Raw genomic sequence first — 25,131 nt, forward strand, 5'->3', positions numbered from 1 at the left:
TTTCTTTCTTTTCCCTGCATTCAAACCCCATTGAATGAAGGAGTGTTTCTCAGAAATGAGAATGAGCTGTGTTTATTGCATTATTTCTAGGTGGGACGAGAATAGATCCCCCCCCCCTGCCAGTTATTTAGGATGTATTGATCGTCGTGTTTTGCCTTGTGTTGTTTAAGCGTATTATTTTGCTCTTAGTATTTCCAGGCACTTTCATCTGATATGTAATTTTAATTAATGAGGTGGGGGGAGGGACAACGTGTGTGTATGTGCCTATACACTCAGTATAATTCAAAGCATTCAGCCTCGGACAACAATTTTACTCTATTGTTCTAATTTAATAATGCGGGGGGGCGTGAAACAGGTGAGATTGCTCACACTTCTGAGCACAGATAATATCCTTTCGATCATATAACTAAACCATTAGGAGGGGAGATCTTACGTTCCTAGTCGGTGTGTAGAATATCTTCTTTATATTGATCCCGCAATTATTTCAAAGAAAGCGCTCTCCTCCCACTTCTCCAAATAAGGCTATTTAGATGCTTTCCAGATGAGTGGAGGTGTGCTGAAACAGAGCTGACAGCTGAGTATATCACAGCCAACACCATCCTTCACTCTCTCCCCTCTCCCGCCCCCCTCCCCTTTCTCAGCCACACACACTTTCAGTGTCTCGCTCCTCCAGTGATGGAGATTACTGACTATTATGGGCAAGGGATTAATTTGTAGCCAATTACAATCCACTGCTAAATATGAATGCATAAATACGATACAGCCTTGCCCGTGTGTGTGTGTGAGTGACGGGTGGGGGCATAAATGTTTAGGTAGCCCTGTGAGGATAATGAGAAGAAAGAAAGAGCAACTGAGTGGAGCATCACCCTTTGACTTCCTTCATCCACGGGAGAATCCAATTCAGGTTGGACCTAGCCACGTGCAATCCTGTAGACCTAAAGGAACCAGCTCGTCTCTGTGCTAAATTGACGATAAACAAAGCAGCTCCCGAGTTGACTGCAAGACAGGAGTTTCCAGCTGAAGTTCGCAGAAAGGGAAAGAGTTGCAATTGGAAGGGGCTCTGAAAAGAGTCATGAATGTGAGCAGAGACAAGACTCAGGGGGGTGACATCTCTATCCCAGCAGCAGCAGCAGCAAGCCAGGCTGGCATTGTAGTGGAGCCAGTGTCCGGCTGCCTTCACGGGGAAAGCATGGACAGCCACGGGGACCAGAGACTTTCTTCCAGCAACGACCTCCCAGTCTATTCGTGTCCTGGAAATAGAGACAGGCCAGGCGACAATCAGAGCAACACCCCTGGACAACAGGGGGTGGTGGCAGCCCTGCCCGTGGTCCACAGAACCACTTCTTTTTCAGTGCTGGACATTCTGGATCCCAACAAATTCAACAGCAAAAAGCGGCAATGTTCTGTGTTGTACAAATCCGCAGGGAGCGAATTCACTCTAGGGGCAGAGGATAAACCCGAGGAGTCAGGAACGGAACTAGCAGATCAAAAGGCTCTGAGTGAAGATTTTGAAACGTGCAAAAAGTCCTCGGACTTACTCAGTAAGTACATTTTGCATGTTAACCTCCACAGAGTGTCTGACTCGTGTCTGGAGCAAATAGCCGGCTACGGGGGGAAATGCTAAAGAGCGCCTGAAATTATTATGCAGGGTGATTACATGCTTCTAAAGGTGAGTCTCAGAGACACCCACCATCACCACTGCCTTCTGTCAGATACAATAAAGGGCGCAACTGCACGTGTAGACACAGGGAGTCTGCTGTAAAGGGCAAATGTTCCTTAATTGTTGCTTCTACACTTGGCTAAGGATGTGCCGTGAGATCGGTACCCGCGGAGGGACTAACGCATAACATTTTATAAGCACCTCTTCCCACTTCTTAAAGTGGATGGTTTCAGTGTGTAGCGAGGTCTGACCGGTTTAACGTATGTGAGGTCTCCTGGTTTATATGCCCAATGCAAGGTGAAACTTTTCCGGCCTGGCCCTCCTTTCAGTTGTGTAAAGTTTAATGCTGGGCACTACTTCCAAGTTGGAGACTCTGAGGTGCATTGCACTCTCAGTCAAATGTCCCCTTCGGGCCTTCTTTTCCTTTTCCCGAACAGGTGTCCTGACAATTCAGTCAGACACACGACAAATAACTGTAGCTGCAGTTCTGCAAACAAGGAACAAACGCAAATCTGGGGCAGAAACAGTTAGCAAAAGTCAAATGTCTTCCTCCTGGGCTCTGGTGCTCGGGATCTGGCTAGAAAGCGTTACCTTTCAGGGGTAATGTTGGATTAAATGTACCTAGTCCATCACGCCTCACCGAATTCATTTGATTACTGGGGGCGAATGGAACCAGACTCTGCATTATAAGAACAGCTTCCGTCCTGGTGCCTTATGTTTGTCCTCGAGGGTAACAGGCATGTGTAAGTTACTGCGGAAGCAAACTTGCAGAGGGAATTGAGGGGGCTGCAGGCCATCTGAATGAGCAGGCCCAACAGGATTTTAAATTCATACTCAGATCATCAAAGAAGTTCCACTTGGGCTGGATTTTCCAAGTATTAAAGTCGCTTTTATGACTTGTATGTATGTTTCCCCCGCTTCCCCTCCAACAGCCTTCAGAACCATCTCCCCTCCCCACCCCACCCCACCCCCAGCCTGCTGAGCGTTGCTCTGGGCGACAGATTCAATTTTCTCTCTCCCCTTGGCTTTTTTAGGACAAATCAGACTAATTGTGACAAAATGCTGGTTATCTCTGGAAAAACAATTAAATTCCTTCGATTACATTTAAGGTAAAATGTGCTTAGCAGCGTAAAGAGGCTGGATAATGGGGGAAATCGCCCCAGAGTGGCATGTAGGACTCCCTGGGTCGATATCCTATTATCGAATTGTGCATATCTCTTTCAAGCACCTTGCAAACTCTCTCCTAACATCTAAATTATAGGGTCAAAATTCGGATAATTACTCGATTAAAACCTATTACACTTATTAGGGCTCGCTATTGATCGGGAATTGCATTCGACCCAAGCTCTAGATTGCTTTTTCTTCCCAGGTCCAAATATTCCAACTTTCTCACCTCTAAACGCTGGGACTCTGAGGATATTAGAGCACTTCCGGGAAAAGCTAGCACACATGAAAAGTCTCTCTCGATATTCTGTATTTTGAGGGGTGGGACAGCAGTGGGTTGTGTTTGATACTGTAAAGACTGGAAAATATCCTTCTGGGATAGGATTACCAGAGAAATCGGTGTCTTTATAATTCCATGGATGCTTTACAATTCTGCCATAGAATGCCCAGCTCAATTAAAATTAGGCTGTAAAATAGGTTTTAGTTCTACCTGTTTTAACACAAGCCCCTTTTTATAGTGGAGCTGTTTTTAATCATCAAAGCAATAGCAGGAGCTAGACGTAAACAGAATTCCAAAGAGATTTTTAAAACTCCGAGTATACCTCAAGTAAGTATTTGTCTACCCAGATCTGACTTTTGTCATACTAAATAGATCTGTTCAATCAGAAAGACCGCCTATCACCAATCTTCCACTTTATCTCCAGACAAGGAGAGAAATGCAATTCTATCACTCATTTCTCTAACAGTAAAGATATTTAGAAACCTCATGCAATACTAAACTTTGCTCAATGACAAGCTGCCTAGGGATTTTGCACCATTCATCTCTTCAGTCCTAGCTATGCTAATATTTTGTAAAGCTAGAAACATACAAAAATAGATTTGTGCGTACTCAAAAATAATGAAAGTTAATCGCATTATGGTCCCATCATCACCGTCACCTTGGGTAATAGTAGATCAAGCAGTTGGTTTAGTTCGGTGGGGGTGGGGAAAATGATCCGAAAATCATTATGATTCTCTACAACCAGAAAAAGTACAACTACATTGAAAATAGAAAATATTTAAATTCATCCTGCAGAACACATTTAGTTTTAGAAAAAAAAACTGGTTAATTTGTTTTACATTAACAGTTGCAAAGCCAGAGTGATGTTGCCTTGGACAATTACCAGTGCAGTTGTTGTTTAGAAAATATTTTAATATTCCCTTATTGAAGAGGGGCTGGGGAATGTTTAGAAATTATTGCAAAAAAACCCCAACCCTCTAAAGTAATCAGCACACACATTCTGTGTCATCTGTATTGAACGGACGTATGTTTTTATTTTTACCCCTACACACACAAACACTCGCATATGTTTGCAACAACAATATCTGGAAAGGCGTGGGTACAAAAATATCCTATACAATGGCATCCATAATTTCTACTCGATGTAGATTATTTAAACTTTATTTAATCTTCAGCCACTAGTTTAAATTTAAAACCCCCTTAACCATAGTCTCATGTTTCTATATATCTGTCATAATTCCAAATTTGCATTTTCTAATGTTTAACACCAAGATGGAGAGTATTATTCGTTAAAAAGTCCCCAGATTACTAAACATTGGTTTTGCGGGCTAAAGCGACTATAATAAACTTGTCTCTCTCTTTTTCCCGTAGGGAGCAAGCAATATCCAAGGTTTAGCCGAAATCAGCTTATTTCACAGAACGAAACCTTTTTCACGTTTTTAAATTTCTCAATTAAAAATAATCACCTAACTGAATATGCAGCCTTTGGTTTTAAGATTTGGCAAAGTTTGAGAGAGACTGTACAGCCGTAGTATTTAGGGAACTGAAATGATTAAACACATAATGATCAACTCGCTACTTAATTTATGGGAGGGAGGGGGATTTACACGTAACAGCTCTAGTGGGCTATCTAGGTGTAAAAGGCAGACCGATTCAGGAAGTTAGAAGTATCTAACTGTGACGAGGACAACGTCTCTTATTTATTTTACTCCAGTTTGAGGCCCGATCCTGCATTTGATGTATTCCTAAATTCCTTTTTTACTTCACTGGAATTTTGGGATGGTCAAACGAATATAGCACCCGGCCTTCAAAGTGTCAGAAATGTCTGAGGCATGATCCACAGGGAGAAGCGACCCCTTTACAAATATTATTTCAGGTTTCATAACGACTTGATCTTCCTCAGAAGTACAACGGTCCTAAATATCGGATAATTACCTTGTTCTCATTTGGAGTCCCGTTAATTGGAGCATAATATAAACCCAAATAAATTAAATGACCGTTAACTAGTTTGTACATTACACAAAATGAGTTTAATTAAGTTTGTATCTGCTCTGCTAATCAATACAAGTATTTACTCCAGTTTAATACTTCTACCTTAGGAACAGCACGAGAACAAACAAGGCACAGAAACGGTTAAAAACATGCCAAAACAGAAGGCAGCAAATCTTCCATCGATGCAGATAATTAAATAACTAAAATGAAAAGTAATATCAAGGGTGTTCTCTTCTTCCTGCAGGAAACCTCTGTGTCATTCACCTACGTTCTTCCAAAATGTTCCATATTAAGTTATTGTTCGTTTCTCAAACCCTGATTTTTTTCAACTCTCTATTCTGAAGCCATTGCATAAAGAGATGTCTAATATGTCAAATGATTTTAATATTTTAATATTAGCATTCCTGATGCTTCTGGAAAGAAGTGCCATGGAAGATACTAACTCTGATTGCTTCTACGATCAATAATAATGAGATTAATTTTATTCCTTAGCATTTCACAATCATTTTTAATTCGGAAGATGAACAAAGAATGATTACAAAGTAAGACTTCTCATTATTGCCCACTAAGTAGTGTTCTATATTTGTAAAGCTTTTAGCTTGGTTAGTTAGAGTTTTAGGATTGGAAGCTATTATAGATGGTGTCCCAGCTTTAAACAAAGGTGATTTCTTACTAAAAAGCACTTCGGGACTTCCTATTTGGAGAACCTTTTGGATGCAAGATTCCTCCCTCAGAGTTGTTACAATATAGACAGACCCTCTAACGTTTTAGAAAGTTACACTTACTGAAATTTATTTTTCTGAATTTTTGCAATATTTGTGCCATCCGGATTACAGTGAAAAAGGAAAATATAAACCGTGACCTATACAGCAACTGTTGCAAGCCTAGTGTATCTCTCCCATGCCCATTTAGCCTTTGCTTAAACCATCTAAATACTTAGTACATATGTATGGCGTTTACAAGGGATAGAAACCACTCACAACTCAAAGGAAAATCCTCTCCCAGAGAGCTTTACAACACAATCCTTCCAGGTCAAGAGGGCTCTCCCTAAATTTCCTCTTTGCAAACGGCGAATCTGCTCCAAGCCTGCCACCTTTCCTTCCCTTGGGGAGGGGATATGGGAGACTCCTTCATGCTGGAAGAATGTTAGGGCAGGGTTTATAAAGTGCCTCTCTTAGGATGAATGATTTTGCTGTGTATCAGTGAATCTTTTCACAGGTGCTCCCCTACCCCTCAAAAATGTAGGAAGCCGCATCACCTTCATCGGAAGTTCTCCCAGTGTGAGGCCCAGCAGCAACCTGGAGGAAAGAAAACAGGGCAATTTACTACCAACTTCCCCCTGCCCTCTAACAATTCTGCTTGTCCCTTAGAGGGTGGCTTGGCTTAAGGAGCTTGGACTGGAGGCTGGGAGGGTAGATTCGGATTTTGGAGCCTGGATTCTGCTGCCCCGCCCCTTTCCAGTAGGTCTGTGTGTAAACAGCCTGGATTTTGGGGGGGGGGCATCTTTTGCTCCCCCTTTCAGCTTGGCTGTAGAGCTGGGGGCCCCACGGGGCCCTCTCCAGGCTGGCTGGGTAGGTGGGGGACTGGGTGCTGGGGCAGGGTGGGATGGGAGCTGCCAGGCTAACCCCTCTCCTTGCTTGTGCGCAGAGGACGGGGAGCTGCACAAGGCCGAGGAGTGCGAGCTGGACTACGGCAGCAGGCCCAGCCCCAGCGCCGAGAGCGAGCTGCAGGACGAGGAGGAACTGTGCAGCGAGGAGAGCAGCAGCAGCCTGGGCGGCGTGGCGGGGTCCGGCGAGGCAGAGCCCGGCCACCACCCCGAGGACGGGGAGCCGGGCAGCCAGGAGCAGCCGCCGCCGCCGGCCCAACCCCCTGCCCCCGGCGGGGGCCCGCAGGCCAAGCCCAAGAGGAAGCGCACGGGCTCGGACTCCAAGTCGGGCAAGCCCCGGCGGGCGCGGACCGCGTTCACCTACGAGCAGCTGGTGGCGCTGGAGAACAAGTTCAAGTCCACGCGGTACCTGTCGGTGTGCGAGCGCCTCAACCTGGCGCTGTCGCTCAGCCTGACCGAGACCCAGGTCAAGATCTGGTTCCAGAACCGCCGCACCAAGTGGAAGAAGCAGAACCCGGGCGCCGACACCAGCGCCCCGACGGGCGGCGGGGCAGGAGGCGGCGGGGCCGGAGGGGGCCTGGGGGGAGGCGGCCTGGGCGGCGGGCTGAGCCCGCTCAGCCACTCGCCGCCCATGGGCAACCCGCTCTCCATGCACGGCCCCGGGGGCTACCCGGGACACCCCACCGGGGGGCTGGTGTGCGCTGCCCAGCTGCCCTTCCTGCCCAGCCCCGCCGTCCTCTCGCCCTTTGTCCTGGGCTCGCAGACTTACGGGGCTCCGGCCTTCTACACCCCGCACCTATAAACCTACCTCCCCCGGCCCCGGGACTGCGAGCCGCTGGAGCAGCAGACCCTGGGAAGGATACTACGCGCCGCGCCCTCTGAGTTCTCCCAGCGCGCTCAGAGCGCCCATTGCCCCGGTGAGATGGATACTACGCGCCGCGCCCTCTGAGTTCTCCCAGCGCGCTCAGAGCGCCCATTGCCCCAGTGAGATGGATACTACGCGCCGCGCCCTCTGAGTTCTCCCAGCGCGCTCAGAGCGCCCATTGCCCCAGTGAGATGGATACTACGCGCCGCGCCCGCTCTGAGAATCCCCTGCGCGCTCAGAGCGCCCATTGCCCCAGTGAGATGGATACTACGCGCCGCGCCCTCTGAGTTCTCCCAGCGCGCTCAGAGCTCCCATTGCCCCAGTGGGAGGGATACTACGCGCCGTGCCCGCTCTGAGAATCCCCTGCGCGCTCCGAACTCGCAATCACCTTAACGGGGAAGAGACGCCTCCGAATTCTCTCTGCGCGCCTGGGTCCTCCAGAAGCCGAGGGGCAGCCTCGCGGAGCGCAGTGAACTGAGGACTTCGCAAAGCAACAATAAACTATTAATTAATAATAAATCCATCTCCGCCCTCCCACCCCAGAAAACATTCACCCGCCTGAGCTCAGACCCTGACGAACTCGCCGCTCTTTCTCTAGCCATTGGGGTTTTGGGGGGGCAGGGACATTAGAGGTGCTTTTGGGGGTGCTGCGGGGCAGGAGAGAGTTGATGAAATCGCATTTTCCAAATAGACCTCTTGTTCCGCCCTTTGTTTTTAAAAGCCCCCCCCCCCAGCTGAATAGTTCCCGTCACCCCGGTTATCTTTTAAAACGAGCAAAACTCTTGGGAGCGAGGGTGGCTTCTGCCTTAGAACCAGCTGGAGCTTTGGGCAAAGGAACCCGGCCCCAGCCTAACGCCGTGGGAACGCGGGCGCTGGACGGGACACGGGGGCTAGCGGGTGACCGGGGAAAGCCGTGAGCTGCAATGTCAAAGGGCGCCAGCCGGGTTGGCAAAGGCTGGCTCCGATCTGGACGCCCCATTCTCGCTAGCCGAGCAAGATCTGTCTGTCCCCAATCCCCCTCCCTTCCTCCCCACGGAGACACACCACCACCTTTTCATCTGGCCTACAGTCATTTCTACGACCCTTTTTATACACGCCGCGTCCGGAGTTGGCTTCTGGAAGGGAGGAAAAAGAAAGAGACGAAATCCTCCCGCTTTCCTCTTTGTATATAGACGTAGCTGTAAATCATCGTTATCTGTATTTTTTCACTGTTTCTTGTTTTTGTCTGGCCACTTGTAAAAGACTTGAAAAGATTATGTACCCATTTGACTCTCAGGGTAAAACAGAAAACTATAGGCTTGTCACTTCGCCACATTGTTGGTTATTTTCTTTCGCCTTCTCACGGTTTTTTCATACTTTGATTAAAAAAAAAAAGACTAACAGGTAAAAATCAAATCCACAGACCGCGAAAGGAGTCGTGTCTGGTCAGTCCCAGGTGGAGCGAGAGACGTTTATTGGTTGCAACTTTTTTTTTTTTTTACATTAATCATCTCTGTATATTTCTGGTTGTTACGAAAGTTTTAACTTTGTAATTAATGTATAAGGTATGGGAAGAATGGGGATCCAAAATTATAGAGAAAGAGAAAGCACTTTGTTTGCTAAACACTTTAAGTCACTCAATAAACTTTAAGTAAACAGTGTCCTGCCTGGGTCTGTGTGTTTCTCTCATTTTTTAACGCTGAAATCTCTGAGGCGGCAACTTTCAGTTCACTTTGTAGGAGAAACAAATAACTAAACGGAATCATTTCCCTTCTGTAGCTTTCTAATAAATCACACCCTAGTGCAATGCCTTTGCCTTTATCATTTGCTTGTTCCATTTGCTTTGAGACCCCTATTAAACGTGGATAGTTACTTATACACAAAGAAACTTTACTCTTCTTTGCTGTAGGAGGGAACTTTACCTTCTTAGCGATTTTTCCTGGTTTTTATTTTCTTAATTAGCTTGTTTTTTGCGCATTAATCTCTCCTCAACTCTGCGATATAAAATATAAACGGGAGTGTTGAAGCTGCGGGGTCTATGACTTAGCTGTAGACACGGCGACTGTTTGGATGTATGTACATTTCATAACATGTATGAAATGTACGCGTTGCAGCTGAAGAAATGGATTTTTTACCCAGGAAAGTTTATGCCCAAATAAATCTGTTCTTTAAGGTGCAACCGGACTCCTCGTTGTTTTTGTACATTTCATAAGTTAACTGTTTTAATTATGTTCGCACCTTTTTAAAATAGCGAAAAATCACTTGGATTTCTGTAAATTAGCCTTTTATTGAACTTCAGCCTTAATATTGCCTGCTTAAAAAATCTTCCCCTAGTTTATATTTTTTTAAAGAATGGCTGTTCTGTCATGGATCCAGGATAATGGTAAAAAAAGAAAAGAAGACGCATTGGCTATTAAAGATAGTTTGCCAGTTAAACTAAAGCTTATAAATCTCCCATTAAAGAGGATACAAAGTTCTTATCTCGCTCCCAGCTCTCCTATCTGATCCTATACTTCACACTGGGAAAGGGAAATGTATATGCCTAGGATCCCTTCACGCCAGAGAGCCGATTGCTGCATTTCCTATAATGTTAAGAAACGCAAACGAGAGCGTGAGCTATAGATCCTTAATTTTCCCTCCTTTAATCAGTTCCAGTCCAGCTGATTGCAGACAGCATTGGACGGGCTTGTCTCATTTTCCCTGTGACCCCCACTATACCCCCCCTGCACATTACGCCACCCTCGCCAAGGGAAAGGTACCCAATGGCTTTTCTTCACCCACCACCTCTTCTGAAAGGTCCCAGCGGGAGGAGAGGCGCGGGGCTGGCAGCTAGCAGCAGCCCCGCTGCCTTTGGAGGATAGGCCACAAAAGCACTTTTAACAGCGAGCCCCTCTCAGAGGAGGGTGCAATGAACGACCCCTTTTGGTGGGAGGCAGAGAGGCAGCGCCCCCTCTTCCCCAGCCACAAACAAGGCTGCTCCCCGGCCAGGACTCAGGGGCTCGGCTCCGCTCCGCTGGCGCCAGACCCCCCTACCCCCCCAGCTAGGTGACAGTATTAAATGATATCTTTCTAATCCCATTAGCTCCTTCCTCTTGTTTGCTTCCTCCAGCGAGCGTTTCTGACAACCTTTTACTGCCGCTGCTGGCACTTGAAGCGTGAGGAAGTTATAGCATCTGACAGAGGAATTACATCTTCCCCTAGACACAGCTGTCTCCAGCTGTGCGGGGAGTGGGACTGCGGGGCAGCCCGCGGGAGCGGAGCCTGGAGCCTCTCGCGGAGTGCAGTGACCGCTCTCAGCCAGCAGAGGGGGCCACAGAAGAGGGGAAGGCATGGGGAGGTGAGAGCGCAAACGGCATGTCTTGTCCAGGCAAAGGAGGGCTCCCAGCAGGCAGCAGCTGGCAGATGACCCAGTGGCAGGAACCTCCCTGGATCCAGTTTTATTAGTTCAGGTCCATATTGAGCCATGCCAGCCCCCGCCAACATCAGACTAAACATGGACTCAAAATCCCCCATTTACACACATGCACATGCCAGCTGGATCCAAACTTTGCACTCCAGCTTGTTTCCTGTACAGACCTTACTACCCTCTACACAGATGTGTTAACAGACAAATATGTAGCTGGCCTGTGCCCACAAAAGAATTTCAGCATTAAGGACCAGACTATACTGACCCCAGCTTGTCCATAGGGAAGCTCCGTGCCAACTACTGCAGAGCGGCCTGGTGGGAGTCCTATTAACGCTATTCATTTGAGTGTATGATCAAGCCTTAGTACCAAACACAGAGTATAAACAGCTGGGTGAAAGATCTACAACAGCCAGCTAATAAACTTTTCCTCTGGACTTAAACTAAAAATATCCAAACTGCTTCCCTGCTCCTCCCCACTGTTGTGAAAATAAAATATAAACCAATATTTCTGCCTACAGTTTCCCAGGTGTAACCCCCCCCCATCCCAAAGTAAAATAATTAGCACAGTAACAAATTACTGCTGAAAATAAGTTGGAGTAGAACTGAGTCCAGATCATTTCTTTGCAGTGTTGTTGTGGTCCCATGATATCTCACCCACCTTGTCTCACTCATATCTTTATAATTTATTAGACCAACTTCAGTTACTGAAAGAGACAAGCTCCGAGGAGCTTGAACTCACTCTCTTTCACCAACTGAAGTTGGTCCCATAAAATATATTACCTCACCCACTTTCTCTCTCCATATCATTTAGCATTAATGTAGCTTGTTACAAACATTGATCAATGCTCACAACATGCCTGATGGACAGGTGTTATCTTCTCTATTTTACAGATGGGGAAAGCAAGTCAGAGAAGGTGTGATTTGTCCAAGGTCAGGGTCTGGTATTCCATCTCCTCTCTCAACCACACTGTATTGTGTTACATCAGTAGTTCTCAAACTTTTGTACTGTTGACCTCTTTCACATAGCAAGCCTCTGTGTGTGACACCCCCCCCCTTATAAATTGAAAACACTTTTTATATATTTAACAGCATTATAAATGCTGGAGGCAAAGCAGGGTTTGGGGTGGAGGCTGACAGCTTGTGATCCCCCCATGTAAGAAGCTTGTGACTCCCTGAGGAGTTCTGACCCCCAGTTTGAGAACCCCTGTGTTACACTATCTCCTTGGTCTGAGCAGTTGTACGCCAAGTATTAACAGTTGCCATCCCAGGCAAGTTTTCACAGTCAAGAACAAGCCCCGGAATAAGGAACTGTGGTGGTGAAATCTGGTCTAAATTCACTTCTTCAGTGATAGCAAGTGAAGGACTGGATGGCCGAGGGGCTTTTCATCATAGAATCTGGAGCCGTTCAACTCTATGTCACTGGTTTGAATATGGCTCAGGTTGGTAGTGAGTGAAAGTCATTACCACTGATGGCTGTTCAATAGACTAAATAAGGGTCAGGCCTGCTGGTAATACTTTAATCCTTTTCTTAATTAGACTACATAGTCCGAAAACAAAGGTGGGTCGAACAATGAAATATGAAACTACTGTTTTGGCTCATCAGGCCTTCATCAGCAGTAGTACAGAGCGATCAGATAGATGCCCAGGTTCAGTATCTGCACTGTTCAGCATGGGACCATGTCTGTCTATATCCAGTGGACTATGTGGAAGACAATAAACCAAGTGTTTGGCAGACTAATCCCAAATGCTGCAGGTTTGAGTTCAGCTGGCTTGAATGTGCTGCTGCATGTTCATGTTTCCACAGAACCAGATGGGGGAAAGCAGGCCACACCTATTTTGCAGGCCTCTGAAAATTTGGACTGGAATGTTTAAAAAGAATTTCAGGTGCCCATGCTCACAAATCAATCAACTGCAAAATGTCTCCCAACAATCACTATCTGATCACAAAAGCAGAGAGGAAAAAGCAAGAAGAAATGCGCAGATTAATTCAGAAAGATCAGCAGGTGATATGTAGTGTTAAAATAACTGTTACTTTTTTGTATATTATCTCACTGCTTATGCAAAACTGTCGAGTTGTACTCACCAAGTTCTCATATAAAACTCCATGTTACAAAAGCTTGGGTGGTCAACCACTAATAAGAGAGAAATTTTCTTATTTAATTTAGTGGGATCTGTGCCAATCTTAGATGATTAGAAATCTCACTGGGTTTAGCGGTTACAGTCTTGGTAGCTCAGTCATTAGCATTTGTCTTGTGAGTATTCAATATTCAAAATCTGGGCTATTTTGCTTGGCTTCTCAGGTCATATGACATGCTTTTTGTCTCTTCCTGGTTTAGTGTGTATGAATCTGGAATCTGTTTTCTGAGAATACTCTGTGAAGTCTGCTCAAAATCTGATGTGCTGGCAAACATCCTGTCCCAGGCACTCATGTGCTAGGATATCCACAGGTAGAAAACACAACAGGGGCTCAAACACAGTCCATTTAATTAATCGAGGGATTGTTTTCAGACATTGTTTTTCAGTGCCAATCAGCTCTAGAATGTACTGTATGCAAGTTCCCACGGGTCCAGTGGTGCTGGAACAATTTGCATAGTGGGGGTGTTGAGAGCCATTGAACCAAATTGTAAATCATGTGTATGATGGAAACCACTTCAAGCCAGGGGATGCAGCAGCACCCCCAGCACCCATAGTTTCAGCACCTATGCACTGGTCATGGAGCTAGAGCTCAGAAGGTAACTAGGCTGATGTGGTTGTTGTGGAGTCTCTCTGAAGACTGAACCACCACGTAAAGAACTCATTAAATTTCTGGGAAATCCGGCAAAACCCTGGGATTTAAACCCATTCACAGATCATAACAGACACCAGTTAAGAAATACATAGGAAAGTATTCATTAAATTAGGAAAGATGGGGCTCACAACAAGCATTGTAAAATGGATAAGGAATTGGCTAATGGGGAGAAGGCAATGGGTTGTGCTGAAAGGAGAAATAGTGGACTGGAGAGAGGTTACTAGTGGAGTTCCTCAAGGATTGGTCTTGGGACTATTCTTATTCAATATTTGTATTAATTCCCTTGGCACAAAAAGTAGGAAAGTGCTAATGAAATTTGCTGATGATATGAAGTGTGAAGGCATTACCAATACAGAGGAGGATCGGAACATTATGCACAAATATCTGGATAACCTTGAGGAATGGAGTGGCAGAATTGGGATGAAAGGTCATGCACGTAGGGTCTAATCATTAGAATTTCTTCTACGAGCTGGGGGTTCATCAGTTGGAAGCAACAGAGGAGGCGAGATACCTGGCTGTATGGATCAATCACAGGATGACTATGAGCCACCAGTGTGATGTGGTTGTGAAAAAGGCAAATGTGAATCTAGGATGTACTAAGCAAGACATTTCCAGTAGAGATAAAGTATTAATGCCATTGTACCTGGCACTGGGAAGACCTCATTTGGAATACTGTGCACATTTCTGGTCACCCACATTCAAGAAAGATTAATTTAAATTGAGCAGGTGCAGAGAAGAGCTACTAGGTTGATCAGGGGAATGGAGGGTTTATCTTATAAGAGTAGACTGAAAAGGCGTGGCTTGTTTAGCCTAGCAAAAAGGCAGTTGAGAGGAGCTACGATTGCTCTCTGCAAATACATTATGGAGTAAATACCAGGGCAGGTGAGGAGCTATTGGACAAAGCACAAGATTGGCACAGGAACAAATGGATATAAACTGCCACAAACAAATTCAGGCTGCAAATTAGAAGAAGTTTTCAAGCCATCAGAGGAGTGTGGTCCTGGAACAGATTCCCAACTGGAGTTGTGGGGGCAAACAATTTAATTCATTCGGAGAGAGAGCTGGACAAATGTCTGAGTGTAGTTGTATGGTGGAGTTGCTTGTGATGGAGGAGGATAGGGCGCAACTGCCCTGGGGCTCACTTCCACTTTATGTCCAATGTTCCCAAAGCTCATGCTTCAGGGTTTCAGCCAGCCATCTGACCACCAGGGATCAGGAAGGATTTTTTCCCCCTTCAGTGTATTTTTTATCTCCTTTCTCTGAAACATCGGGGATGGCCATGGCTGGAGATGGGACACTGGAGGTAGTGAGCCAAGGCTCTGAGGTGGCACCAAGCATTTTCTCTCTCAGATGCTTGGCTGGCTGGTTTTTACGCACATGTTTGAGGTCTAACTGATTACCATATGTGAAATCAGGAAGGAATCTTCCCCCAAGTCAGATTGCCAGTGAGCTTTGACGGGGGGGGGGGGGGTTTCACCTTCTTCTGCAGCATATGGGTACTTGCCAACATTATCTGGGTATATCTCATGTAATCATTTCCCTGTCACTGCAGGGGCCTTGAGCACTTTTGGGCCTCAGCCTATCCTCTGCCTGTGGCACATAATAGTCTTGTCCTGTGGGTCTGTGATGGGGATAAACCCCACACTGGGATCGAAGGGTGAAAGGACTATAGTGGACCCAGATAGCCCCACCCCTCCAACCAAGCAGTGCATGCTCTGACTGGAGACAGGGTTGAAAAGGGAGCAACCCAGCTCAGAAGCAGGAGGCTGGGGAGGAGTGCAGACCTACCCTAAGGCTCCTGCCAAAAAGGGCTGGTGAAGCCTCCCTGAAGGAACAGGACTGTATGAGGGGGCAGTTTGGTTTCTTTTTTCCTTTCTGCTTATCTGGGAGTAGAAGCTGAGGGAAGAAAGCAGTGGTAGGAAGTGAGCCATGGAAGGTAGCTCAGAGAGCCCTTCCCAGAGGCCAAACGCTGCTGACTTTCCTAGGTCCCTGGGTCGCAGCCCGGTAGAGTGGGTGGGCCCAGACTCCCCTACCACCGCCCGATGACTGAGCGGACACTAACCGCTAGGCCCCATGGCCCACCAAGGACCCCATTACAGGGTCTCATTAACTTTGGTCTCATTTCAGGGGTGGGATTTAATGTGCTTATGCTGGGTGGTGTTAGTGACCAGTGATATGCAGGAGTCAGACCAGATCCATGGTCCCTTCTAGCCTTAAACTCTATGACTCAAAAGAACTGGACCAAGATTCTTTGGTCCCAGTCTCTTGCCGCAAACCATCTTTACAATAATAAAATTCTTCTCTGTCTGAACCAGTCTGAATATACCACGCTAATCAAAAGCTCATGATACGTAAATGCCTGTGGTGGCTAGCATGACGCAACAAAAAACACACTGATCCGAAGCCCTTTTCTGCTTCCCTGATCCTGGGCCAGTTGACTGCTGGAGTGGTCCCCCAAAATAAGTCAGAGCAGCCTCAGGACTACTCTAACCTACCCTTGCTGCTAACAGACCCAAGGGGTTATTATGGCTGCTGGGGGGCATCTGCATGCAGGGATGCCCCAGCTACACTGATACATCAGCTACAGGGATGAGGTTGGCATAGGAGCTGCTGCATCATTCAAGGAGCACTCTACACAGGGAAAATCCTCTGGAGCCTGGATCTGCCAATCCCCGGCTGCTCGATACACGCACATGCCCAGCAAGGCAATAGGTAGAATAACCATCCCTAACATTTGATTCATTGATTAAACACATTACATGATAGACCCTCAGCTTGTTAAAATAGGTCATTCCGCCCAAAGTGATAAGACTTGTTTTTATACATATCGCCATACGTCACTATCTTTATACCTCTGTAGCTTTCCTCCGTGTCAAGCCGCATCATAAATCAGTAACATTTTACAATCATATATTAGTGACTGTATTTCAGTAGTCCTGGAACAGCATGTCATAGAAATAGTCACTGTTCATAACAACATGAGTGGGCATGGACCTTTCCGAGCGCCCCGGTCCCAAACCTCGGCAAAACGCCAAAGGGCACAGTTCCCTAAGGCAGGAGGCCAAGTCTGCTCCTGCAGAACTGCTGTCTTCTCTCTTACTGTTTACCCTTTAGAATATCATCCCTCTTTTGTGCATCAGCAGCAGCTCCCTAACTCAGGGTATGTGTACACTACAATTAGACACCCACCGCTGCCCCCATGCCAACTGACTTGGGCTCGGATTAAGGAGTTGTTTAAGTGCGATGTAGATGTTTAGGCTCCCACTGGAGCCCGACTCTAGGACCCTGTAAGGTGGAAGCCCGAGCTCTGCAAGCCCAAGTCAGCAGCATGGGCCAGCCACGAGTGGCTAATTGCAGTGTAGACGTACCCTCAGAGGCCAGGAGTGGCAGGAGCCTCCTCCACAATTCTAATGACCCCCAGGGGGATGCTCAAGAGCAACTGATTCTGAACTTGACAGCAAGAACAGCTAGAAGGTAGAATATCGCAAAGTCTCTTCAGAAGCCTGGGGTAGAAGCTGCGTAACTGGAAATAAATCCAGAGTAGGTTACAGAAGACAATTGACAAACACCTAGCAGGGATATCCCTGAATACCGTGAGAGGCATTAAAAAGGTCCCCATCTTTAGATATGCTAGCATTGTGTTACAGGAAGTATCATCAGGTCAACTTAGCAGAGCTGTTTTCACTCATGTGCCTGAGCAGCTCTAAGTCAAACCCAAATTTCACGCACTGGACTCAATTTTCGAACAAGGGCATTTTTACAGGACACCCAGATCCTGCATTTAGATGTTCAAATCACTGCTGAGGCCCGTAAAATGTGTGTTTACAGGCCTAAGCCTCCATCTGAGCCTCCAAATGCAGGATTTCAAGATCCTATTTGGGTGCCCGTGTTTCAAATGGGCCTCCCCAAGGGAGGAAAAGCATCCACCTGCTGTGAAGTTTTGTAGTTGGGAGCTCCCCATTGGCCCTTGGCTTACAAGCGAGCAGCAGAAGAGGAGGAATGTGCAGTTCACCACAGTGGCTCAGACTACCGGCTTCTTGAACTGGGTCTTTTGTCTTCAAGAGTAGCCAATATCTGATACTTCACGAGGTGGCGAAAAAAACCAACCAACCAAAAACGGACCATGTCCTGGACCTATTGCGCAGTGTTGTCTATGGGATAGTTTCTTCTTCATCTCTCCAGAGAGCAGCACAAAGTTGGTTATTCTTATTTTTTCCCCCATACTCAACTACAATTATAATTGATGAAAAAATTATCCAGCATTTCTAAAATTCAGTGGCAGGGGCTGAATCTATGACCTCCAGCAGCAGCGCTTCCCAGAGGCTGAGCATATACTGTGTGAAGCCAAGGCTAGATAAAATGAGTCTGAAGGAAGCAGTGTCCTTCTGTTTAGTATAAATAATGCAAAAGGATTCTGTGAATGCAAGTTTTAGTTAAAAAAAAAAGGTGTATGCCCCAGGAAACTTACAAATTAATGTAACCTATGAGCAAATATCTTTCTGTCACTCCCATGCAGAAGGCAGCTTGGAATGTCATTCAAGTAAGATCTAGAAAACAACAGGAAGCAAATGAAACATCTGGTTCAGTTTCCATTCCTAGCATCTCCTGAGGCATGACTGGCAGAGGCCAGATTTGGGATCTCTCTCTCTCTTCTTATGTAGACTGATGTAAATCAGGAGCCAACACTATTGAAGGAAGGAGAGTTTCACGAGTGTAAATCCAGTGTGAGAAGAGACTCAGGTATTGAAATACTAATGGCAAGGCCATTGCCGTTCTGTGAGAGCTTGGACAAGTCACTCATCCATTCCATGACTCACCTTCCCCGTCTGTTAAATGGGAATAATGATATTTGCCCACTCCTGTAAAGCTTTGAGATTCACAGATGAAAAGTTCTATAGGAGACCTCACCACCACCACCACCACCACCCAGAGTTAAGTGTTTGAGATACCAGATTAGTCTTTTGCTTTAGGCACAATCTTGTGAGGTGCTGAGTGCTTTTTAAGAGTCAAGGGAGCTCAATACCACAGATGCGCTCTCTCTCTCTCTCTCTCACACACACACACACACACACACACACACACACACCCTCTGTAAAATAAAGATTCATGCACACTGTAAAGCAGTGTCTGGTCTCAGCCCTTCTAACTGCCTGTAACAGACGCTTCTCTTGGGGCTGTTGGAGTTTTCAGCTAATGACAAAAATATTAAAAACAAAACCCAAGATATCCTAAACAATTTCCAAACATGCAGCATCATTCATCATATTTTCCATATACCTTTTATAGTGCATGGGGATAAGAGAGCTCCATAATGGCATTATAAATAAAGCAAATTAATGGTGGATGCAATGCTAACACCTTGTCATTATGCAAATTGGAATGTCGGCAGAAATAGTTATTCAACAATCCCTTCAGAAGTAACCAGACCTAATGCTGCTTGTTATGGCTACGCTAATTAGTGCCACATTTAAACACTTTTAATAAGCTTTTTCCTTAACCTCTGGATTCCAGGAGTTCTGATTCTAAGTGCTAATGCAAAAAAGCACTATTGCTCCAAGTAGGGGCTTTGGGGTAATGCTCAGTGCATTAAAGGGCTCAGTCCTCAGAACTGCAAAGGAGGATTCCAACCAGCTGCACTCTTGAAGTAGATTCACAACAGTGGAGAGAGACAGAGCAGGTGGGAGCCAGATTGTGCTCCCAGGATCTGTGGGGAGAGGTGCACAGGTCCTGCCCTTCCCATGTGGAAGGAGGTGCGATGCTGTCTAAAGGGAAAAGGTGATCATCTACACTAATACGGTCACCACTGTAACAAAATTGTGATAAATCTTGCACAAAGTATGCCTTCTGAGGTATCACTGGAAAAGTTATAATCTGCTGACTATTATTATCTTGCCATAATGTTCAGATCAACATTGTGGGTGGAGTTATGACATTTTGCTATATGTTTGTAACTCAAACACGCAAGTCTGAGAAATGCCCACAGGTTAGCGCTTCAGGGATAACAAAAGAACTGTAAACATGGACCTCTGCACGTCCTTCCCGAAGCCACCTCAAATGGCATGTATGCAGGAGGTGCCAGCAAAATTTGCAATTCATATGAAGGACTGATGGCAAAGCACATACACCATGGCACTGCCTGACCCATGACACAGCCAGGATTTTCTCAGCAAAAAGGGTCAAGCTATAAAAGGGTCAAGCTATAAAAAGGCCACCTTTTTCCTACCCCCATCTTTGGTGAATTCTAACTGAGGAAATTTCAAACAAAAGAACTGAGTTCCTATTTGGGCAACCCAGAGAGACTTGTAGAAATCTAGCAGATGTAACATCCCTGCTATCATTTTGGACTACATGCTTTGATCCAATTGTACTGTATTTTGGAATCATTGTGGATGGTTCTCTGAAAATATCCACTCAATGTGCAATAGCAGTCAAAAAAGGTAGCAGAATGTTAGGAACCATTAGGAAAGGGATAGATAATAAGACAGAAATATCATATTGCCTCTATATAAATCCATGGTACACCCACACCTTGAATACCATAGGCAGTTCTGGATGCCCCATCTCAGAAAAGATATATTAGAAACGGAAACGGTACAGAGAAGAGCAACAAAAATTATTAAGCATCTGGAAGTGCTCTCATATGAGAAGAGATTATCAAGACTGGGAATATTCAGCTTGGAAAAGAGATGACTAAGGGAGGATATGATAGAGGTCTATAAAATCATGAATGATGTGGAGAACATGGAAGTGTTATTTGCCCCCTTCACATAATACAAGAACCAGGGATCACGCAATGAAATTAATAGGCATCTGGTTTAAAACAAACAAAAGGAAGTATTTCTTCACACAACGCACAGTCACTCTGGAACTCGTTGCCAAGGGATGTTGTGAGGGCCAAAACTATAACTGGATTAAAAAAAGATTTAGATACATTTATGGAGGATAGGTCCAGCAATGGCTGTAAGGCAAGATGGTCAGGGATGCAACTCCATACTCTGGGTGTCCCTAGGCCTCTGACTGCCAGATGCTGGGACTGGATGACAGTGGATAGATCACTTGATGATTGCTGTATTCTGTTCACTTCTTTTAAAGCATCTGGCACTGGCCTCTGTCAGAAGACAGGATATTGGTCTAAATGGACCATTGGCCTGACCCAGTATGGTCATTCTTATGTTCTTAGAACCACTGGGTCCTCTTTGGCCCCTTCCTGAGAGTTATGCCCCATGATGCTCTCTAGTTAGATGACCAACTGGTGGCATGTAGACTGTGAGAAGTTGATAGGTGATAAGTTAAATTTTTATTTTTATAATTGGAGATATACTAATCTTCTAGAACTGGAAGGGACCTTGAAAGGTCATTGAGTCCAGCCCCCTGCCTTCACTAGCAGGACCAATTTTTGCCCCAGATCCCTAAGTGTTCCCCTCAAGGATTGAACTCACAACCCTGGGTTTAGCAGGCCAATGCTCAAACCACTGAGCTATCCCTCCCCCTCCTGCCCCCCAAATGCTGGTGAGAAGGGTAAGTTATGAGGGGATTTTGCTTTAGCAGTCACTTACTCCTCTGCATGGGTGTGCAGTTCAACTCTCAATCCAGTCCTTAGGTTTTTAAGGCATCTATCACCATGCTACCTAAACACTCCTGTGGCATCCCATCTTCATAGAAGATTAGGGTTGGAAGAGACCTCAAGAGGTCAACTAGTCCAACCCCCTGCTCAAAGCAGGACCAACCCCAACTAAGTCATCCCAGCCAAGGCTTTATCAAGCTGGGCCTTAAAAACTTCTAAGGATGGAGATTCCACCACCTCCCTAGGTAATCCATTCCAGTGCTTCATCACCATCCTAGTGAAATAGTGTTTCCTAATAGCCAACCTAGACATCCTCCACTGCAACTTGAAACCACTGCTCCTTGTTCTGTCATCTGCCACCACTGAGAACAGCCGAGCTCCATCCTCTTTGGAACCCCCCTTCAGGTAGTTGAAGGCTGCTATCAAATCCCCCCTCACTCTTCTCTTCTGCAGACTAAATAACCCCAGTTCCTCAGCCTCTCCTCATAAGTCATGTACTCCAGCCTCCTAATCATTTTGTTGCCCTCCGCTGGACTCTCTCCAATTTGTCCACATCTTTTCTGTAGTGGAGGGCCCAAAACTGAACACAATACTCCAGATGTGGCCTCACCAGTGCTGAATAGAGGGGAATAATCACTTCCCTTGATCTGCTGGCAATGCTCCTACTAATGCAGCCCAATATGCCGTTAGCCTTCTTGGCTACAAGGGCACCCAGCTGACTCATATCCAGCTTCTCGTCCATTGTATTCTCCAGGTCCTTTTCTGCAGAGCTGCCGCTTAGCCCCAGCCTGTAGCAGTGCATGGGATTCTTCCGTCCTAAGTGCAGGACTCTGCACTTGTCCTTGTTGAACCTCATCAGGTTTCTTTTAGCCCAATCCTCTAATTTGTATAGGTCACTCTAGACCCTATCCCTACCCTCCAGCAAATCTACCTCTCCCCCGAGCTTAGTGCCATTCGTAAACTTGCTGAGGGTGCAATCCATCCCATCATCCAGATCATTAATGAAGGCGTTGAACAAAACCAGCCCCAGGACCAACCCCTGGGGGACTCTGCTTGATACCAGCTGCCAGCTAGACATCGAGCCATCGATCACTACTCACTGAGCCCGACGATCTAGCCAGCTTTCTATCATTCACCCAATCCATACTTCTTTAACTTGCTGGCAAGAATACTGTGGGAGACCGTATCAAAAGCTTTGCCTAAGTCAAGATATATCACATCCACTGCTTTCCCCATATCCACAGAGCCAGTTATCTCATCATAGAAGGCAATCAGGTTGGTCAGGCATGACTTGCCCTTGGTGAATCCATGTTGACTGTTTCTGATCTCCTTCGTATCCTCCAAGTGCTTCAAAATTGATTCCTTGAGGACTTGCTCCATGATTTTTCTGGGGACAGAGGTGAGGCTGACTGGTCTGTAGTTCCCTGAATTCTCCATCTTTCCTTTTTTAAAGATGGGCACTACATTAGCCTTTTTCCAATCATCCAGGACCTCCCTCGATCACCACGAGTTTTCAAAGATAATAGCCAATGGCTCTGCAATCACATCAGCTAACTCCCTCAGTACCCTTGGATGCAGTGCATCTGGCCCCATGGCCTTGTGCATGTCCAGCTTTTCTAAATAGTCCTTAACCTGTTCTTTCACCACAGAGGGCTGCTCACCTCTTCCCCAGACTGTGCTGCCCAGTGCAGCTGTTTGGGAGCTGCCCTTGTCTGTGAAGACGGAGGCATAAAAAAGCATTGAGTACTTCAGCTTTTTCCACATCATCTGTCACTAAGTTGCCTCCCCCATTCAGTAAGGGGCCCACACTTTCCCTGACCTCCTTCTTGTTGCTAACATACCTGTAGAAACCCTTCTTGTTACCATTCACATCCCTTGCTAGCTGCAGCTCCATTTGTGCTTTGGCCTTCCTGATTACACCCCTGCAGGCTCGCACATCTCATGGTCCTGGCTGCCTCATTTATATCACCTCCCAGTGTAGCCCTGTGAATGTATTTGGATGCAGTGGGTGAGCTGCAAGTGCAGTTGTGTCTAAGCTATGTTGTGTGCACAGCTGTGTTTGTATGAGGACAGATCCCTAGTCATCTGTCCAAGTTTCCATTTCTTGTAAGCTTCCTTTTTGTGTATAAGCTCACTGAAGATTTCTCTGTTAAACCAAGCTGGTCGCCTGCCATATTTGCTATACTTTCTGCACATCAGTATGGTTTGTTCCTGCGCCCTCAATAAGGCTTTGTTAAAATACAGCCAGCTCTCCTGGACTCCTTTCCCCCTCATATTAGCCTCCCAGGGGATCCTGCCCATCAGTTCCCTGAGGGAGTCAAAGTCTGTTTTTCCGAAGTCCAGGGTCCGTATTCTGTTGCTCTCCTTTCTTCCTTTTGTCAGGATCCTGAACTCGACCATCTCATGGTCCTGGCTGCCCAGGTTGCCACCCACTTCTATGTCCCCCTACCAATTCTTCCTCTCCTTTGCCATTGCGTAACTTACACTCTCATTTATATCACCTCCCAGTGTAGCCCTGTGAATGTATTTGGATGCAGTGGGTGAGCTGCAAGTGCAGTTGTGTCTAAGCTATGTTGTGTGCACAGCTGTGTTTGTATGAGGACAGACCCTGCCTGGCTACACCCTCAATCCCAGCTGGGAGCAGCTCCTTAAGTTATGCTGTCTGCTACTCAACTAGTTTCAGGAGGGATTCCTGAGATTCAGCACTTCTTTCTGCTATGGGGCTGATTTGACAATAATGCCGCGTGTCAGGGCCTGGTCCATAGCATGCTTATCAGCCACTTAGCATTCTATTAAATGGAAAATGTATTTTTCCTCCTAATAAGAGAAGCTCTCCTTCGTGGTGGCTATTTATGGTAACCCACTAGTGCCCTGATGTTACATGGAGAAGTTTGGCGTTTGATCCCATGTTCTTACAGAGCCCCTTGCAGGACAGGGGCCCAAAGTGGCTCGCAGGGCAAAAAAAAATGTACTTCTAGAGATCACAACTAAGAAACTTGAGGGGTTACAGCTTCCTGATTGAAAGCTACAGCTAGGACCAGATTGCTAAGGCCACAACTAGCTGCAGTTGTAAAAACACTGAATTCTCTGAGTTTGCAGCCTGGGATGAATATGGCCCCTGACATCTTGGGTCAGTAGTTTTCAAAAGTGCCCAGCCTGAAGGAGGATAGCTTTCAGGCACACATCTCACAGATGCCAGGTTCACCTTGTTTATAGCATTCTTGCCTGCATGGTTTGCAGTAGCTCTCAACCATTCCCATTCTCCCCCTCCCCCCAGTTTCTCTCTGCCTTTGAGCAAACACAAAATGCTGCTTTCCTTGCAAACCCAGGGTTGGGGACTCAGCCTCCCTCCTAGCAGGTTGTGTCAAGCTATTCTGAAGTTTAGATGACACCTTAAACTGCATAGTCATCATCCTTTGATCATGAGTTTCCAAAGGTTAGAAATAGGGACCCCGGAGAGCAATCGTGCACCTCTTTCCCAAGAGAAAACTATTGGAAAATAAAGTACAGGAATATATTTGCTTTCAGCTATTTCTGCTTAGTAAAAAGCTAACCCCACACTTTGACCTTTCATGTTTGTATTGCACAGCCCTAGCAAACACTCATCCCAAAGACTGCTCTGGCACCGTGGGGATGAGTCCCACACATTTTCCTTTCTTTCACTCTATTTGAAACCCATTCAAGTTAACAGCGAAAATGATCAGTTTTCTAACCTCACCCTCTGCCAAGCACTTCCTTCAGAACCCAGGCAGCAGCAGAAAACTCATGGCTGGCATCTTTGCATTCTAGAAGTCACTCCCCAGCGGCAAGTTGCATGTTCAGGTGAG

At 46.1% G+C, this 25,131-nt stretch overlaps 1 protein-coding gene and 1 long non-coding RNA gene across 2 annotated transcripts; one reads left to right on the forward strand and one right to left on the reverse strand.

The window, feature by feature from the left end:
* Positions 1–589: 589 nt before the first annotated feature.
* On the forward strand, positions 590–7,801 carry NKX1-1 (NK1 homeobox 1). Its single transcript, XM_039540727.1, has 2 exons — positions 590–1,541; positions 6,744–7,801. Exons 1-2 carry the CDS (start codon positions 1,073–1,075, stop codon positions 7,502–7,504), a joined length of 1,230 nt encoding a protein of 409 aa, XP_039396661.1. The 5' UTR covers positions 590–1,072; the 3' UTR covers positions 7,505–7,801.
* LOC120406234 lies at positions 4,309–25,131 on the reverse strand. The gene is made up of 3 exons (XR_005599158.1): positions 25,023–25,131; positions 7,956–8,048; positions 4,309–6,394 (listed from the first exon to the last, which is right to left on the reverse strand). It is a non-coding gene; the product is annotated as an uncharacterized LOC120406234 (long non-coding RNA).

Source organism: Mauremys reevesii, linkage group 5 (assembly GCF_016161935.1).
Source record: "Mauremys reevesii isolate NIE-2019 linkage group 5, ASM1616193v1, whole genome shotgun sequence".
Lineage (NCBI taxonomy): Eukaryota > Metazoa > Chordata > Testudines > Geoemydidae > Mauremys > Mauremys reevesii.

Excerpts from the sequence above, each read along its gene's own strand:
- NKX1-1 (XM_039540727.1), top strand. The coding sequence starts at position 1,073 with ATGAATGTGAGCAGAGACAAGACTCAGGGGGGTGACATCTCTATCCCA. Across the intron at positions 1,542-6,743 it reads AAAGTCCTCGGACTTACTCA|AGGACGGGGAGCTGCACAAG; the intron begins GTAAGTACATTT and ends GCTTGTGCGCAG.